This window comes from Bos indicus, chromosome 1 (assembly GCF_029378745.1).
Source record: "Bos indicus isolate NIAB-ARS_2022 breed Sahiwal x Tharparkar chromosome 1, NIAB-ARS_B.indTharparkar_mat_pri_1.0, whole genome shotgun sequence".
In the NCBI taxonomy this organism is placed as follows: domain Eukaryota; kingdom Metazoa; phylum Chordata; class Mammalia; order Artiodactyla; family Bovidae; genus Bos; species Bos indicus.
Window position 1 is genome coordinate 7158518 of NC_091760.1, and position 20462 is coordinate 7178979.

At 40.6% G+C, this 20462-nt stretch overlaps 1 protein-coding gene across 9 annotated transcripts in view; it reads left to right on the plus strand.

The window, feature by feature from the left end:
* GRIK1 (glutamate ionotropic receptor kainate type subunit 1) overlaps positions 1–20462 on the plus strand; it is a 463936-nt gene that overhangs the window by 327869 nt on the left and 115605 nt on the right. For all 9 annotated transcript variants that reach the window (XM_070785918.1, XM_070785883.1, XM_070785886.1 and 6 more), the window contains exons 5-6: positions 8460–8513; positions 11583–11756. In XM_070785918.1, the coding sequence (XP_070642019.1) occupies positions 8460–8513; positions 11583–11756 (228 nt within the window). The remainder of the gene's footprint in view (positions 1–8459; positions 8514–11582; positions 11757–20462) is intronic.

The window sequence follows — 20462 nt, forward strand, 5'->3', positions numbered from 1 at the left end:
TCCATTCACCAACACTTGGTGGAACAGCTTTGACTTTCTTTGTTTTCACTTGGAGGCAGGGGGAAAGTGGCCTGGATTTATAGATTGCACGGCACGATCTCCCAATGGAAGGGAACCCTAGAGTCTCTCTGTGGGTAGCTTGTATCTGTGTACATGTGTGTGGTTAGTATATGAATGTGAGTGGAGACACACAGAGAAATTTAGAAAGTTTTCAACTTCAAACAAGTCATTTTTCCTTTTGATACATGCTCTTGATATCAATACACCAAAATTGTGCAGTCTCATAGGCCATAAAGATGAACAAATGAGGTGTGTTGGCTTCCTGTTGCTGTGCTAACAACAAATGATCACAAATGGAGTGGCTTAAAACAATGCAAATTTATTCTCCAACAGTTCTGGATGTCAGATGTCTAAAATCTAGGTGTTGACAGGGCTATATCCCTTCTGAAGGATTTGGGAGAAATCATTCCTTGCCTTTTCCAGTTCTGCTGCTGTTGCTGCTGCTAAGTCACTTCAGTCGCGTCTGACTCTGTGCGACCCCAGTAGACGTTGTCTTCATTCCTTGGCTTGTGGTCCCACATTACATTGCCTTGCATTCCCTCGGTTTCCACCTTCCTGTCACTTCTCTGCCTTCTGAACATCAGCTTCCATCTTATAAGAACCCTTGTGACTACACTGGGCCCATCTGAATAAGCCAGAGTTGTCATTGTTGTTTAGTTTCTAGGTCCTGTCCTTCTCTGCAACCCCATGGACTGCAAAATGCCAGGCTTCCCTGTCCTTCTCTATCTCCCAGTGTTTGCTCAAACTCATGTCCATTGAATCAGTGATGCCATCCAGCCATCTCATCCTCTGTCATCCCCTTCTCCTCCTGCCTTCAATCTTTCCCAGCATTGGGGTCTTTTCCAATGAGTTAGCTCTTCGTATTAAGTGGCCAAAGTATTGGAGCTTTAGCTGAAGGGATTGAACCCTATCTCCCGCATTTCAGGCAGATTCTTTACCATCAGAGCCACAAGAGAAGCCCTAACCCAGAGTATCTCCCATAAATTAAGATGTTTAATCACATCTTCAAAGTTCTTTTGTCATGTATAGTAACATGTTAACAGATTCTGGAAATTAGGATGTGGTCATGTTTAAAGGGCCATTATCCAGCCTACTCTTTAAGGAGACGGGTGGTTTTCTGTATATCAGGGTTTTTAGGGATCCAGGGCTATTTTTCTTACATTCCACTGTTCCCTTTGTGGATATGTCGTAGTCAGTTAGTGTTGTATGATTGTTAGTCTCTCAGTCATGTCTGACTCTTTGCAACCCCGTGCACCACCAGGTTCCTCTGTCCATGGGATTTACCAGGCAAGAATACTAGAGTGGGTTGCCATTTCCTTATCCAGGCAATATTCCCTATTCAGGGATCAAACTTGGGCCTCTTTCACTGCAGGCAGATTCTTTATAATCTGAGCCACCAGGGAAGCCTTAATATGAGTATCTTTTCCTTTTTGTATCAATAAAAACTGATCTAAGGCCCTGCTTATACCTAGCTTGTTCTACTGATGACCAGTGTTAAAAATTGTGTTGTCCAAGGTGCTTTCTGCTCGGAGGATAGTATAATTGCAGCCAGAAGTACTATAGTTGGCAGGTGAGAAAGAGTTACACCCTAGAGATCAAGTCTTCTTCTCAAAATTGCTTCTCTGAGGCCTGGTATTATTCAACTGTTTCCTGAAGATTATTCCTATGCTGAAATGACTTATTTCTATCTTGGGGTAAAGCAATTATTTTAGCCACATCACATGTCACACATTTGGAAACTGTTCATTTGAAATTCTTGACTAAAAACTATGTCTGATGGTATAGAATTTATCCTGATATTGAGAAGGTTATAAAAGGAACAATACAGTTCAGGTTAGTCAATATAAACTTCAAAGACACCTATATTTCAATGAAAAGATGCAGTAATAAAAACCCTTATAAATATTACAAGAATGCCTCAAAATTGCTTAGGAGCACTTCAGGTTCCATTTTAAGGTTCTGCTACTATGGTAGCAGCATTATGCCAATTATTTGTGACATATGAATTGCTTTTAGCAATGGATGCTGAGAGTTTGTGAGTTTCTGTCTTCATATCTCTGCATTGCCTTCTGGAAAATAATTCAATTGAAATGTAACATAGGCATCTTAAGATAACAGAACACGTTATGGAAAGACTTTTACCCAGAGACTTTCTAAGTGTCTTATAGACCAACTCTCTCACCAATCACAGGAATTAGACCCCCAAACTATCTTCACCTAGACTTGAATGAGGGCTGTCAAGACAAACTAAAATATGGCCTTTGTGATGCTCAGGCTGTATGTGATAACATTTACTGATCTAAATCCAAGAGGTAATCTTTCCCAAGAACAATAGCATAGATCAAGAAGAGTCAGTGTTATTGTGAACAAAGCCATGAGGTTCTGTTGTAAAAACTCTAGAGAGGTAGTGCCATCACAGTCATTGGACAAGAACTATTAAGAAAAGTTATGACCAACCTAGACAGCATATTAAAAAGCAGAGACATTACTTTGCCAATAAAGGACAGCAGCAGCAGTCAAAGCTAAGGATTTTCCAGTGGTCATGTATGGATGTGAGAGTTGGACTATAAAGAAAGCTGAGTGCTGAAGAATTGATGCTTTTGAACTGTGGTGTTGGAGAAGACTCTTGAGAGTCCCTTAGACTGCAAGGAGATCCAACCAGTCCATTCTGAAGGAGATCAGTCCTGAATATTCACTGGAAGGACTGATATTGAGGCTGAAACTCCAATCTTTTGGCCACCTGATGTGAAGAACTGACTCATTGGAAAAGACCCGGATGCTGGGAAAGATTGAAGGCAGGGGGAGAAGGGGATGACAGAGGATGAGATGGCTGGATGGCACCACTGACTTGATGGGCATGGGTTTGGGTGGACTCCAGGAGTTGGTGATGGACAGGGAGGCTTGGCATGTTGCAGTCCATGGGGTCACAAAGAGTCAGACATGAGTGAGCAACTGAACTGAACTGAACTGATATTTCAAAGTGTCTTAATAACAGAGGGGTCATTAGACTTGTTCTTCCAAGAGTCAACTGGCAATGAGTTTTGTTCTGCTTCTTAATAATTCATTTTAACTACAAAAAAAACTATAATTATTTTCTAACCACTGAAACAATAGAATAGTCTTGTGGCATATCTATAGTAGCCTGATACAGAGAAAGCCTTCATTTAGGGTCAGTCACCCTTCCCCTCACTGGTTTAAGGACTGTGTTATCTAGATAGAATGGAATGCCATAAATATGCAGACTATGTAGGACTTGTAGTATTTTTCTATTGTTCTCTGTATTAGCCAGGGTTCTCCAGAGAAACAGAACCAATAGGAAATGTACTTGAAGAGATTAATTATGAGGAATTGGTTCATGTAACTATGGAGACAGAAGTGAAATGAAGTGAAAGTCACTCAGTCCTGTCTGACTCTTGTGACCCTGTTGCAGGAAAGGGGATCCCGTTCCGGTCCCCAAAACTGGGCTCTTGTCTAACACTCAGAAATGAATTGTCTGAGGAGACACATGTGCTGACAAAGCAAGAGATTTTACTGGGAAAGGGCACCCAGGTGGAGAGCAGTAGGGTAAGGAAGCCCAGGAGAACAGCTCTGCCACATGGCTTGCAGTCTCGGGTTTTATGGTGATGGGATTTGTTTCCAGGTTGTCTTTAGCCAATCATTCTGACTCAGAGCCCTTCCTGGCGGTGCAGCCTTGTTCAGCCAAGATGGATGCCAGAGAGAAGGATTCTGGGAGGCGGTCGGACATGTGCTGTCTCCTTTTGACCTTTCCTGAACTTTTCTGGTTGGTGGTGGCTTATTAGTTCTGTGTTCCTTACAGGGATCTCCTGTTGTAAAACAACTCATGAAATGGCCACTGTGGTGTCTGGCCAGGATGGGCGGTTTCAGTCAGTGTGCCTCCCCTGAACAACCCCACAGACTATAGAGTCCAGGCCCCGATACTGGAGTGGGTAGCCTTTCCTTTCTCTAGGGGATCTTCCCAGCCCAAGGATCGGACCTAGGTCTCCTTGATTGGGCCTAGGACTCCTGCACTGAAGATGGATTCTTTACCAGTTGAGCCATGGAGACAGAGAAGGCTTCACAATCCACCATCTACAAACTAGAGACCCAGGAAAGCTGTTGGGTAATTACAGTCTGAAACTGTAGGCCTGAAAACCAGAAGAATTCAATGGTGAAAATCTCAGCCCTAGGCCTGGACAAAGCCAGTGTCCCAGCTCAGGCAGTCAGGCAGGAAGGAAAAGAGGTGAATTCCTTCTTCCTCTACCTTTTTGTTCTAATCAAGCTCTCAGGGGATTGGATGATGCCTACCGTATTGGGGAGGATCATCTGCTTTTTCAAAAGCTTATTTATCTGGAAACAACTTCAAAGATACATCCAGAAATAATGTTTAATCTGGGCACCCCTTGGCCCAATCAAATTGACACATAACTTGAACTGTCACCATCTATGAAAGCCTTTGAGTTCTTATAACTGATTCTGTATGGACATAGAGTATGATTAACTATGAACGGTATTTTGTTGGAGGCCTTTTTTGTTATTCAGCCCAGTTACATCAGATCGAAATAGATCACCTTTCTCTATGAAAAAAGAAAATTATTAACCTTCTCTCAACCATGATTATTTATGTTATATCTTTATTATACAAAGAATCAAAGCAGCCTAGAAAAATAATTTGAAACAAAGTCATAAATATTTTTTAAGAGAGGAGAGGAGTTGGCATCAAGGGGAAAATTAGGTAAGAAAACCATAAATCTGAATGACATTAGCACATAGAATATATATCCTTTTTCCTGATGAGTTGCTAGTTGAAGACCCACAATTTTGACCCTGAAGTCCCTAATTATCAAAACACACACATGACATATTGTGCAGTATTCATGAAACAGAAAATTGTATGTATTCAGGAAAAAAAAACCTTAGTTTGCCTGGCACTGATAACCATGTTAGTCACCTAACATGTTAGCCAGGGTGAGTGAGATCTCTGTCAGGATGAGGAGGGTGACATGTATCAGTCGCTTTCTCCCTTCCTTGACCCAAACCAGCACATGACCACACCCAAGCTCAAGGACTCAAGAAATATAATCCTATCATGCACCTTTCAATTTGAAAAATTGGCAGTGGCTCTAGTGAAGTCTACACTATGGGTCTTGCAAAATTGAGAAGACTAATAGGTACTTGATAAATCCCTACTATAGATATACAATGGTATTGAAAGAGCTAGATGTTTACCGTCTACCAAACTACATCAATAATATGATCTCAAGTTATTTAATAAAAATAATTCTGTTAGGAAACAACCATTATTAAAATATTGGTGGAAGTAATTAAGGGGAATGAGGCATCAATATAAATAGTATTGACAGCCACGTTTATCACTTAATTGTGTGTGTGATGTGATGTGCTTTGCACCATTAAAAATAATTTCAGTAGAGCCAAAAACAGTCCCTGGCAATACTGTCTTGATAAAGTACACACTGCCTATGTCAGCACCTCCTGGTCAACTCAGCAAAGCACAGTAACAAAGTTTAGAGTATTGTTTGTTAGGAAAAAGTCAGTTTTGCAAAGAGCCATTTAAAAATCCCCATATCATGATTACACTCTTTATTTAAAAAACTGACATTTATCTTGATGTGGCATTTTCATAATCCCTTAACGACTTTTAGTTGAAATACCAATGTTGACACAGAAAGAAAATCGTTATACGAATGCTATAAAATGCAATGTATACAACTGTTAGACAACAGAGCAGCCAGTCTTAATCAGTCTACAAATCATTATAAGCACAATTGTTTAAAAAACATCACCTTTGGTGAAACTGACTTGTTAAGTCACTAAGTCATGTCTAACTCTGTAACCCCATGGACTACAGCACTCCTGGAGTTTACTTAAATTTGTATCTACTGAGTCAGTGATGCTATATAACCATTTAATCGTCTGCCGCCCTCTTCTACTTTTGCTTTCAATCATTCCCAGCATCAGGGTCTTTTCCAATGAGCTGATATTAGTTTTATTTCAGTCTGAAAGTTTCTCATTCACTCGTGTACTAGAGAGTCCACAAAGCTGACAGCTCAGTGATCCATGACTATACTTGCTTCTTAATTTTCATTCTAGGAAGCACTGACCTAGGCTCTAGGTAGGAAAGTCAAGAATGGGGATTTTTGTGGAATATCAAATAAAAAGTGTATGTGGAAGACGCAAGGTCAGCACCAACAAAAGCAGATTCATTAGCTGTTTATTCACTGCATCTGCATAACTCTTTTCTAACATTAAATAAGAGACATTTTAGATGAGTATTTACCTCCAGGAATTACAAATAATAATAATTGGTTGAATGTTTGTTTTAAGAAAAAAATCTGTGCTCTCAATTGGTGATCAAATGCCTCCATAATAAAATTTAAAAAGAAAAACCCACCCATATAAAAGGCTTAAAATTCAGGTGACTTGGTGTTTTTTTCAGTTTCAGAAATAATATTTTAAACCTCAGTGTCCAGGTCTGTATCCTGACATAAAACTTACCAGTTCCCTTTCAAGAGATAATCTCAGCTGCAATTACACTAATGACCAAAATGAAAAATTGAATTCTGAGTGACCCCAGCAGGTTAGCTCTTTATTCTCCACTGATATAAGGGATCAGCTAACGAGACCTCACCATGCATGCCTTTAAATGTTATTGATGGCCCTAAAGCAATTCTACCCTTTTAAAAATCCTTTTGTGCACCTGGTCTTGTTATCACCATAGGAGTGACTTGCATACTGTGGGCTTATGATTCATAGGGAGAGTTTCCTGTCATTTGTCTTACCTTCATGACATTACAATTTCACTAAATATTCCTCTTGTTTCTGTGTTAGCAGTGAAAGCACAGGAAATGTCAGATCTGTGCTTCTGTATGTTATGTATGCACTGTCTCCAAATGTTCCCTCCCCTTTGGTGTAAAATCATTCTAGGCTACAAAACTTAGGCATCTTCCAAAACCTCTGATAGCTTGTGTTGCTTTTCTGAAGACCTTTTCAATCCACCTCTTCCTAAACTGAAGTTATGAAAGCCCTTGTTCCATAATGCAAATGGACAAGTTTTCCACAAAACAGTGATTCCCAACCATTGCTGTGAAATACAGAAATTCCACTCTCAGAAATTCTAATTCAAGAGGTCTCTGGGATGGAATCTAAGAATATCTGATTTTAAAACTTCCAGAGGGGATTCTCATTTGAATCCAGCATTTATGAGTTATGGGGATAACTGTCTTGAAAGTTTGATTTCTGAGTCTTCTCCATTCATTTCTATGCAGATACCAAAAAGACAGCACCCAGGCCTTTAGTGACCGGCCCCAAGGAAGGTGATGCTGTTGTCATTTAGTCACTAAGTCCTTTTGGACTCTTTTGTGATCCCATGGACGGTAGCCTGCCAGGCTCCTCTGTCCCTGGGATTTCCCAGGCAAAAATACTAGAGTGGGTTGCCATTTCCTTCTCCAGGGGATCTTCCCAACTCAGGGATCAAACCCTCGTCTCCTAGGTTGGCAGACAGATTCTCTACCGCTGAGCCACCAGGGAAACCTAAGAAAGTGATACTCTTGATTTAAAAGATAAATGACAATCTTACCTCCAAAGCACGTGGAGCTGTTTCTTCTCAATGGACACCATTTCCAGGAATCCAAGCAAAAGACCACAGTCTAAGAAATTACCTCTATTTAGAACCTTGGTCCTTTCTGTTTACCTCTTTTTTGCTCCTCCCCACCAAATAAAAACTGTACACACAGAATGTTGGAACTGCCAGGATCCCAATTAGATAACAGAATCAGACTTAAGAGGCAGTGAGAAGAAGTACAAAAATAGTTCCGTCTTTCTATTTATAAACAACCCTCTTTTCCCCTACTTGTTCTGTGGGATGAGATGGGAAAGGGTAAAGAGGAGGGGTTCAGAGTGCATATGTATAGATCTTCATTTAAATATATCTACATATCAGTATTGCCAATTCAACATTTAATGAGTTTTACTCTGAGGCACTATGATAAGTACTAAAGCTAAGGAGATCAATAAAATATATATCTCAGCATGGGATTACTCAGAAACCCAAGCAGTAGAAAAGGCAAGACTCTGTGCCATTCTGGACAACTCCAGATATAAAATATGTTGAGCATGAACTATGTTTAAATTTGATCAGCCGACCAATTTCTCCCATGAAGGTCAAGCACAACGTGATGAAAGCACATAGGATGGAGGTCAGTGGCCTGGGTCCTAGCTCCACATTACTCATTGATTTGTCTCAGGTTTCTCTCTACTGAGTCTCTGAATTTCCAAAGCTCCTTCCTATTCTATGTCGCCAGGCTACTGCAGTCAACCTACTAATCATCTATTTCTTCTTATAATTCTGTTTCTGATTCTTTTCCCTTATTTCTCTTTGGCAGATCCTGTTCATGGGCATGATGACTGAATACTATCATTACTTTTTCACAACCCTGGTAAGCATATCTGGTGGAAATGTATTTCACACTATCAAAAAATCTTTGGTTATTTTAAAGTCAGCCCCGGTGGCAAAGGCAGGATATTGTCACGGAGGTTTGTTTTATTTTCCTAAGAATCCTCTAAATCTAGAAATGCTAAACATCAAGTGTCTTCTTTCCTTCCTTCATTCCCTTCTTTCTTCCCTTCTTCCCTCCCTCCCTTCATTCTTAACTAGCATCAATGCATGTGCATCCAGAAAGGAATTAAAATAAAGCTTCCATTAAATAGAAACTGCCAAAGTACAAACTATTAATAAAGAAGAATCATCTGTATTTGCTACATATATTAGTGGACACACTAAAGTGTATCTTGGCATGCTATCTGATGTGATTTCTCCACCTGTGTCCAGTGGACAGCTGGTTTAGCCAGGGGTCACATGTCAGGTATTTGGAAGACTATCAAGATAAGGAATTTGGTAGAGGCTTTCCACATTGAACATTTTTCATCATAAGAAAAACCATGGCTGTAAGCCTGAGACAGTCAAAAGAAGCTATACAACCTTAACTTTTGAGAGATTATCAGGTCTAGGAAGAATGATTTAAGCATTTAACACATCAGAATGATGTGTTAGCTGTCAGCCGCACGCACAATACACCACTCCCAACACACACTCCATTCTCTTACATGAGAAGACACATGATCAACCTCCATTTCTAACCTGTAAAAGTGTGTCAGCTTAAAATCTACCCAGATTTGCAAGATTCAATAAGAGTATCATTTTCCCAAAGAAATCTGGCAAAGTAGGCTGGTGCATCAGGGAAAGCAAAGCCTTTGGAACAAGGACCAGACAGGTCTCATGTACCTACTTCTGGAGGCAGTAAACTCCAGTCCTCAACTGAGTATCTCTGAGAGCAGGAAGGGCTGCAGAGGATATCACAAGACAAATGCTATGGGGCAGGTGTTAAAATTATCACTGCTCCTGAGCTGGAAGTCAGAGAGTAGGATGCAGGGCAGAAGTTCCTGAACTTAAGTTTCCGTGGTCTTCACTCCCTCGTTGACATCCTGATGGGATCCTCTGTCAGAAGAGTCAAGGGAGACCCTGAGAACCAGAAAGTGTCTTACTCTGCTCACGAATATTGCCCATCTCCATCACCATGAACACATACGTCTTACCCAAGGCGAGATGGCCGTCTGCCTCTGAACTTTCCATCCTTCCCAGGTGTATATGCCTTTAAGAGTTGGTTTTGTTGAAATTTGAGAAAAATATAAACAATGAAACCTAAGAAGGCTAGTCTTCAATGGAAGGAAGTTGCCTTCACACTATTGCCTCATCCTCCACTAACAAGGGGATGTTGACAATTGGCCCTCGAAGTCTCCATATTCTATCTTGCACAGAAACAGTTTGGAGACCAAATGAATTTCACACGTATTTAGCGCATTCACATTAGTGTATTGTATTTCTGTACTGTTGAATTAATAAGGGAATCAATATGCATCCTGAAAGTTTCTCTCTGACCCCCTGTAACTTGAGTTAACTTTCCTTGTATTCATGGAGTGTGTTAAAGGAATCATTCTGCCTTGGATCTTATTCTTTAAATTTGCTTCTTTAAGCAATTTCCTTTGGTTTTATCTGCATTCTGCCATGCTTTGCTTTTGTTGTCTTACCGCTTTTGTTCATGAGTATTAATGAAACTTAAAGACAAAAGAAAATTAGTTACTTAGTGCAGGGGAAGTAAACATAACAATTTAAAAGGCAGTGCATTTTTTCTTACATGAGCCAGGAGTTCAGAACAGCATTCTTAAGATTCCACAGTCTAATGTAAAGTTATCTTGGAAGTAGTGATACAGAAAAGAGTTATTCAAAAGAATAAATGTGTATGCATCTTCCGCACACATAAATCATGAAATGTTCCTGAGGTTTTCCTCTTTAGTAACGACTATCATCACAGATAATGTGGTCTTGTACTTTCAATAAAGCAGTTACACTGGTAGAAAATTTTTATGGAATTTTTTTTTCTTTTATTAACTATTAAATACTATTTTGAAATTTTGGTTCATTCCAAAATGTGAGATATTTTAATGACCTGCTTTAGAGTCTAACCTTTGTTTATAGGAAAAAAAGTTGAAATGATCACTTAAGTCTATTTTAAATGCAAACCAACAAAACTTTTGGTTTAAATTCAGCCCTCATATATAATGGAAAATACTAGGATGGGTTCAAGTTTTTTCCTCTGAAACATTATCTAAAAGAACAAGTCCTACTGTTAAGATATTATATCCCCCATGGTGGATTCATGTTGATGTATGGCAAAACCAATACAATACTGTAAAGTAATTCGCCTCCAATTAAAATAAATAAATTTTTTAAAAAAGATATTCATATCCATACAACCACAGGCTCTAGTTTATTCTCTGAAAAGAACCATTTGTTTCTTATTCTAAGCTTGTGTCTAGTGAGCAATTTTCATGCTCTCATTATATGAGACATGGGTTAGTTTCAATGAGCAGAAAATTATTTTGTTTTTTTTTGCTGAGAGTGATCTTCCTGTCAAATGTGTATGTAATATCCAAACTTCACCTCCTTTGCAGCGTGGGGCAGAAAGTTATGAGGGAGACAGGTGGTACTGCCACCAAGTGGATCATTCTCAGGTCAGTCACATCACCACTCAGAACCTTGGTTTCCTCATCTAGAAAATAAAAGCAGTGTACCGAATGGACACAAAGGCCCCTTCAACTCCCCAGAGGACTATATCCTTAGGAACAAAATGCTCTAGCTTCTCAGAATGGCATATCCTGTGTCCGAGGGCATGCTAATTATTGGCAGCTTAATTCCTGTTCTCGGTTTGTACAAACTCTAACAGTATCGCAAAAACAAATAGATGAAAATGAGAATTATTACTACCTTAGAATTTGTCAGGCAGCATGCAAATGAAGAACAACGGGCAACGTTCTTTTATAGCACCAGTGTGATGATCGCTGCCGTGCTTGTTTTAATCTGTTGCTTCTGCAAGCGTTAGCTCTCTTTTGCATCAAGAACGCTGAAAATGTTAACTCTTTCTTCTTTTATCATTTTTAATACTGCGCAGGACTTATTTGCTTTAGATCTGGAACTCTATAGGTACAGTGGTGTAAATATGACCGGGTTTCGGCTGCTGAATATTGACAACCCTCACGTGTCTGCCATCATTGAGAAGTGGTCCATGGAAAGGTTGCAGGCTCCACCCAGGCCTGAGACTGGCCTTCTGGATGGCATGATGACTGTAAGTAGCTTTAAAATAAAATCACTTGAGATAATGTTTGACTTCCTCAGGGGTTAGGTTAAGACTCTCATATGCTTTCTATGGGCCCCTGTTAGCACAGATGGTAAAGAATCTGCCTTCAACGCAGGAGACCCAGGTTCGATCCCTGGGTCAGGAAAATCCCCTGGAGAAGAGAATGGCTATCCACTCCAGTATTCTTGCCTGGAGAGTTCTGTGGACAGAGGCGCCTGGTGGGCTACAGTCCTGTGGGTTACAAGGAGTCGGACACTACTGAAACGACTTAGAACACACATAGCACGCTTTCTATTGTGCAAGGGGAACGTGTTATAACCTGTGCCTGGACTTGTATGAGAGGAGGAGGAAGGATTTTTATGGATTTTGAAAGCTTGCGCATGGCAACTGTCAAAAACTGCTCTTTTCAACTTCCTGACAGTAAGGGCCTCAGATAAAAAGGTAAATGCGAGACAGTCACTACTGTCAGCTAAATGAGGCAAAGCATAAGCAAGGCGAAATGGGAAACGGGTTACCCCCTGGGAATGTGGCCTTGGGAAGGAGGGAGGGAAAGAGGAGGAGCAAGCTGCCTGTAAAGGTTCTTCAGAACCAGTTTGCTCTCCTTGCTTCTGCCACATCTCAGCAAGCAGAAACACACGTGGAAAAATGCAGGTTTCCATATGGTTGGAGTGTGCACACTCTTCTTGTCCTGGGTGCAGGAAGGCGCACCTTTGCAGGCACTGACGGTGCTTTACACCAGCCATATGTCGCTCTCAGAGCAGATGCCAAGCCTGCCTCCGACAGAGAGAGAGGTACTCTGCTGAACACATAAATTGCAAACTGCCTCATCAGAGAGCTTCTCACTAACATCATTTGTCTCTTGTTGTCAAATGCACCTACCCTAGCTTTATTTCTCTAATGAAGCTCCCTGTGTGATGGAAGAAAATTGCAGGAAATAAAAAAAAAAAAGATCTCTATGTCAGAACAGTGTCATCCAAGGGAAAAGATATTGGGAATGCGGGCAGGTAATAGCATTTTAAATTGGCATAGTATTTCATTCTCTGTTCCCATCATCGGGAGAAACTCTCTTGCTTTTAAGATGCAATTTACCGATAACTGAAAGGCATCATCTCACAGATAAATAAACTTGGGATTTCTCTTCTTTTTCTATCTTTTTTGAACAAGGTACAAATGAAAAAAAAAAAGAAGAAGAAGAAGAAATGAATGAATTAAGTAGTTCTGGATGATTCTGTGTTTAAGGCCCCTGTCTTTTGTTCAAACCTGAAATAACTCTTAAAATATACAAAGTGATCTGATAGATAATGATGGAAAGCATTTTGGTACAAATGAGCCTTGGGATGATTTGAAACATTGCTTTGAATAAGAAGTAGAAAATATCCAAGGAAATGCTAGACTTCTGAAATGAAAGATAAAGAGAGAGAAAAGGAGGGTGGGATGGAGAGAGAGAGAGAGTAAAAAAAAAAAAAGCTGCTGGTATATTTTTCCTCCTGGAGTTGTATTCCAATGTGTTCAAATATGGTTCAAAATCTTCTGCCCACCCTCTACCCCCACTTCTCAAACAAGATCTCTATCATAGGATGAGATTGTGAGTCATTTTTACCTGTGTCCCTTGAGCACCACTGAAAGAGTTAGAGCTTGGACTTACCTTAATACAGATGTGAATTCATGCCACACATTAATTATTCATCACAAGTATGTCTTAATTTATAAAAGAAAAAAATTGTCTGTTGTCTTCAATTATACTGAGCTGACGGAAGAGTTTGTGCATATTGACTGAGATGAGACAAAGCACTGAATAAGGCAGATAGAATGATACCGTTCTCACCCAGTCAGGCTGACCAGTCCTGTGGACAGGAAGCATGGCAGCCCCAAGTCCAAAGGATGAGAGACCTGTCTAGAGTTTACTGTAGTCTTCTCATCTAACCAGAGGAGTCACTGTTATTAGCATTGTTGTTGTTGTTATTATTATAAACTATAAAAGGAAATAGGGATTTATTGGAACAGAAGGTGGCTCAGCAGTTTAGTGGGTAGAGCAACTATGTTAGATTATGACATTATTGGTGAAAAGCAGTGGTGACTCTCAGTTGGCCACTAGAAGGCAGATCCCACGGTTACACAGATAGAGCTTTGCCACTGATCCTGTGAAGCATAATGTTGACCTGTATTTTTTCCAAAGAGTCCATTTTGCAGTTCACTGTTTCCTTTTGGCTAATTTGGGAGTAGAGAAACAGTCACAGAGAGCTTACAGGGCAAGTATAATAAGGGAAATCAACTCTAAATATTCACTGGAAAGACTGATGCTGAAGCTGAAGCTCCAATACTGTGGCCACCTGATGCGAAGAGCTGACTCATTGGAAAAGACCCTGATGCTGGGAAAGATGGAGGACAAGAGGAGATAGGGGTGAAAGAGGATGAGATGATTGGATAGCCCATCACCGACTTGATGGACATCAGCTCGAGCAAACTCTATGAGAGAGTGAAGGACAGGGAAACCTGGCATGCTGCAGTCCATGGGGTTGCAAAGAGTCGGACACGACTTAGCAACTGAGCAACAGCAGCAACAATAAGGGCATCTGATGGACTGATGGTTGAGTCAGGAAAGCACACCCCAAGCCCCCAAGACCAGGCCCAGTGTTAATAAGTCTTTGTTCTCAAATAGCCTCTGAACTCAAACTCCTGCTTCTCTACCTTAAAGATAAAAACTCCTTTGGTTTCAATACCACTGTGTCTACATATCCCAGATCCATATTTCATTCATTCTTTTTTTTCTAAATTTTTATTGGAGTATAGTTGCTTTACAACATTGCGTTATTTTTTGCTGTGAGTCAGGCATCAGTCAGTTCAGTCACTCGGTCGTGTCTGACTCTGTGACCCCATGGACTGCAGCAAGCCAGGCCTCCCTGTCCATCACCAACTCCCAGAGTTTACTCAAACTCATGTTCATTGAGTCAGTGATGCCAACCAACCATCTCATCCTCTGTTGTCCCCTTCTCCTCCCACCTTCAATCCCTCCCAGCATCAAGGTCTTTTCCAACGAGTCAGCTCTTCGCATCAGGTGACCAAAGGATTGGAGTTTCAGCCTCAACATCAGTCCTTCCAATGAACACCCAGGACTGATCTCCTTTAGGATGGACTGGTTGTATCTCCTTGCAGTCCAAGGGACTCTCAAGAGTCTTCTCCAACACCACAGTTCAAAAGCATCAATTCTTCGGCACTCAGCTTTCTTTATAGTCCAACTTTCACATCCATACATGACCACTGGGAAAACCATAGCCTTGACAAGATGGACCTTTGTTGTTGGCAAAGTAATGTCTCTGCTTTTCAATACTCTATCTAGGTTGGTCATAACTTTCCTTCCAAGGAGTAAGCATCTTTTAATTTCATGGCTGCAATCACCATCTGCAGTGATTTTGGAGCCCCAGAAAATAAGGTTTGTCACCATTTCCATTGTTTTCCCATCTATTTCCCATGAAGTGATGGGACCGGATGCCATGATCTTTGTTTTCTGAATGTTAAGTTTTAAGCCAACTTTTTCACTCTCCTCTTTCACTTTCATCAAGAAGCTCCTTAGTTCTTCTTTGCTTTCTGCCATAAGGGTGGTGTCATCTGCATATCTGAGGTTATTGGTATTTCTCCTGGCAATCTTGATTCCAGCTTGTGCTTCTTCCAGCCCAGCGTTTCTCATGATGTACTCGGCATAGAAGTTAAATAAGCAGGATGACAACATACAGCCTTGACGTACTCCTTTTCCTAGTTGGAACCAGTGTATTTTTGCACATCCAGTTCTAACTGTTGCTTCCTGACCTGCATACAGATTTCTCAAGAGGCAGGTCAGGTGGTCTGGTATTTCCATCTCTTTCAGAATTTTCCACAGTTTATTGTGATCCACACAGTCAAAGGCTTTGGCATAGTCAATAAAGCAGAAATAGATGTTTTCTGGAACTTTCTTGCTTTTTTGATAATCCAGCGGATGTTGACAATTTGATCTCTGGTTCCTCCGCCTTTTCTAAAACCAGCCTAAACATCTGGAGGTTCACAGTTCATGTACTGCTGAAGCCTGGCTTGGAGAATTTTGCTCATTGTTTTACTAGCATGTGAGGTGAGTGAGTCCTGCATACATCTACATATATCCCCCCTTTTCTGGATTTCCTTACCATTTAGAATACCACAGAGCAATGAGTAGAGTTCCCTGTGCTATACAGTAGGTTCTCATTAGTTATGTTTTATACATAGTGTAATAGTGTATATAGGTCAGTCTCAGTCTCCAAGTTATCCCACAGCACCTTTCCCCACTTAGTGTCCATGTTTGTTCTCTATGTCTATATCTCTTTTTCTGCTTTGCAAATAGGTTCATCTTTACCATTTTTCTAGATTCCACATTTTGGGCTAATATGAAATACTTGTTTTTCTCTTTCTGACTTACTTCATTCTTGCATCTCTAGCATTTGCTGCTTCCAGTGCTCGGAACGTTCTCCTAATGAGGTTTGCTCAAAGGTTACATCACTGAAGACACCTGCTATGGACCTGCTACCTAGTCTAGAACCCCCTGTTCCTCTTATTCTCCCTCCCCTAACCTGTTTTACTTTTCTTTGTAGCCCTTATGCCAATATGTCATATTCAGATTTGTGTGTTTGGTGCCATCACCTACAAAAATATAAACTCCATGAAGCTGGAAATTTTGTCTTTTCATATTTTGCTCTCTTCTCAACACTAGGAAAAGGCTGGCACAAAACAGACCTTCAATAAACATGTATTTAATAAAAGAATTAATGTACTAAATAATTGAGGTCTACTATGTGTAAATTGAGGTCTACTAAGACTCAAGATATTAAATGAAAAATATTCACGTAGCCCTGAGATAATACTGCAAAAGTCCAAAGAGAGCATCTATAAACGAGAAATGGGCATGATTAATAAAAATAGAGATTATTCTAATGTAATAATATTATTTCAAAAAATTAGACATACACTAACCACTATCAATAATTAAGTAATACTTTTTTAATGGACTTGCTTTCTCCAAAATTGCATGCCATTTCCTCACTGTTCTCCGAAGTAAATCTCCCTGTAGCCCTTTATCTTTGTGTGTGCCACATACATGCACAGATGCCCTTATGAACATAAAATATATTTTTAAAAACCTATGTATTTTGACATTCCATCTACTTATCTACTTTTCTTTTCAATTTTTTAGCAATTAAGAATTTCTTAGAACATTATACACTAAAAATATCTTCAAAGCATATTATTATGTCAGAACACATTCAAACCTTAAAATATGTAAGTCCAAGAATTTTGACTTCAGATGTAAGAAATATATATATTAATAATAAAAATATTGACATTAAAAACAGGGTCAAAATTGAGTTAAGAAAACTGTTACTGAGTCAAGAGTACAAAAATAGTGAAACTCATTATTTAAAAACACCTTGAGATTAAAAAAAAGTGTTTTATCAACTGAAGTGTTAGTTAACTGAATAGAGTGATTTTGTATAAAGTGTACTTCATTTATTTTCTCTACATTTAAATTTCTCTCTTGGACTAATTCAATCTATTGGGTTTTGAGGATAGACTTTAATGGAGCGGCCCATTCTCAGATGGATTCTTCTCTGATTATGAACCAAAATTCCATATGGCATCAGTTCAGTTCAGTTCAGTTGCTCAGTCGTGTCCAGCTCTTTGCGACCCCATGAATCGCAGCACACCAGGCCTCCCTGTCCATCACCAACTCCCGGAGTTCACTGAGACTCACGTCCATCGAGTCAGTGATGCCATCCAGCCATCTCATCCTCTGTCATCCCCTTCTCCTCCTGCCCCCAAATCCCTCCCAGCATCAGAGTCTTTTCCAGTGAGTCAACTCTTCGCATGAGGTGGCCAAAGTACTGGAGTTCAGCTTTAGCATCAGTCCTTCCAAAGAACACCCAGGGCTGATGTCCTTCAGAATGGACTGGTTGGATCTCCTTGCAGTCCAAGGGACTCTCAAAAGTCTTCTCCAACACCACAGTTCAAAAGCATCAATTCTTCGGCACTCAGCCTTCTTCACAGTCCACCTCTCACATCCATACATGACCACAGGAAAAATCATAGCCTTGACTAGGTGGACCTTTGTTGGCAAAGTAATGTCTCTGCTTTTGAATATGCTATCTAGGTTGGTTATAACTTTCCTTCCAAGGAGTAAGCGTCTTTTAATTTCATGGCTGCAGGAAACAACAAAGCATTGATCTGCCTTCCCAGTTCTTCAAGTGCATTCACAATATGAAGTTAAGTCAGTACCCTTATCTGACATGTAACTGTTTCCTGTAATGATGAACCATAGAGAAGACAACTTTGAGTCTCCAACTTGAGTGTCACCCTGAGTGTCTACTGCCCTCGTGTCTACCCTTGTGATACAACAAGCAGTGGGATTTGGTAGAAAAAGCAAGATCTTTCCAGATTAAGAAAACCTAGTTTAGTCCTTCCTATGTCCCTGAATAACTAAATATCCTAAATTGTGTAGCCTTTCTGAACCTCCTAGCTCATCTGCATTCTGTATAATAATACTTTATGGTGTTACTTTACAAATTCAATTAGGTAACATACACAAAGCCTTTAGGACATAGTATTGAATTTATGTAATGGTACCTGCTGTTTTGCCAATTTGTATTCAATGAAAGAAGAACAAAAGACTTTCTGAAAGAGATTCTATCTTATTCAAGGCAGGGTCCAATTCTCTACAAAGACACACATTCTTCTGTTTGCAAGTCTAGTCCAAGATGGCCTGTTCCCTGGGATCTGTGTGACCTGTGTGACCTGTATGACCAATGGCATCACCCAGTTCTGTTTTCCAACTCTGCATAAATCCTCTTTTCCTTATTCCTGTCTTTCTCAAAAGCTGGCAAATACTCATTGAGATTCTCAGTATGCCAACTTCTGTGCCAGATTTCACTAGAACTGCTCTCTTAATTCAGAGAATGCAATGGCACCCCACTCCAGTACTCTTGCCTGGAAAATCCTATGGATGGAGGGGCCTGGTGGGCTGCAGTCCATGGAGTCGCTGAGGGTTGGACATGACTGAGTGACTTCACTTTCACTTCTCACTTTCATGCATTGGAGAAGAAAATGGCACCCCACTCCAGTGTTCTTGCCTGGAGAATCCCAGGGACGGGGGAGCTTGGTGGGCTGCCATCTATGGGGTTGCACAGAGTCGGACACGACTGAAGTGACTTAGCAGCAGCAGCAGCTCTCTTAATTACTGAATTTCTAGATAATGAGTACAAGGTTGTATCTTCGCTACCTTCCGCAACCTTCTTCCAAACCCAAGCTCACTTACAAGTTGCTCTTCCCTACTTCCTGAGTGCTCACCAACTCTCCTAGCACTTTGGCTCCCTCAGAAGCATCCACCCCACCACCTTGTGTTCCCTTGCAGGAATCTTAATAGCCAAAACACGAGCCTTTGCACCCTTATCAGAATCATCCTTGTTTCAAGGGGCGTGTCTCAGAAGAGAAGGAAACCAGCTAATTCATACTAAGAGGCAAATTGCTGTTAGCTCTATGTGTGGGTGAGATATTAACATTTTAATAGAGGAAACTAGGAAATGGGGGGGATGAGATACTATTTGAAAGCATTTCCCTCCTAGAGGAATGACTTGTTTATCCATATCAGGGTAATGTGAATGTTCCAAATTTGGAGAGAAGATGGAAAATCCATATATTTCACATATTTGCTCTCCAAAGACTGGGTCTCCCTTCAGCACCCTGATCTCCTCTAGGTTTTTCCAACAACAGCAACATGCTAGACAGGGAGAAAAATGTGGAGACTCCATAAGGTTGTCTCAGGCTCTCCTCCCTAAGGTGACATAGCATCTCATTGGTTTGTATTGGGGTCCCCAAGGCCACTTTATTGGGGTCCCCAAGAGCTTCCCTGGTGACTCAGATGGTAAAGAATCCACCAGCAAAGTGGGAGACCTGGGTTCGGTCCCTGTGTTGGGAAGATCCCCTGGAGAAGGGAAGGGCTACCCACTCCAGTATTCTGGCCTGGAGAATTCCATGGACTGTATAGTCCATGGGGTCACAAAGAGTTGGAAATGACTGAGTGACTTTAACTTTCACTTAGGAGGACTCAGAAATCAGAAAAGGTGTTATATTCATAGTTACAATTTATTACAGTGAAAGAGTACAGATTAATATCAACAAAAGTCACAGAGACCAAGTCTGCTTTGACAGTGCTTTATTCTCTCAGCAAAGATGTGTGACAAAATGTATATGAATTGGTGCCAACCAGAGAAGCTCATCTGAGCCTCAGTGTCCAGGGATTTTATGGGGGGAGGGGGGCAGTCACATAGGCATAGAGCACCTACCCAGCTAAGCCTCAGTTAGTCTCCAGTCACTCCAGAGGTCAAACTGACATGACAAGGTCCAGAGCACCAAGTGAAAAAAATAGGCAATCCCCATGAGTCACACTGTTAGCATAAACTGTTTGCATTACCTATGAAGCCAGTGATGCAAAGACACTCTGATTAGGCAGAATATTCTAAAGAGGTAATCGCCCAGAAGTCAGTCAAAGACTAGTCCTTTCTTTGGAATTTGAAGAGTTGGAGCACCCTCAGTCCTCTGAGTTAATCCTTTATTGCACATCATGATAAGCACTGGAAAGAAGCCCACTTTCAATGTGCCTATTTTGTGATCCATGTGCTGTAAAAATATTCTCTTAGAGAC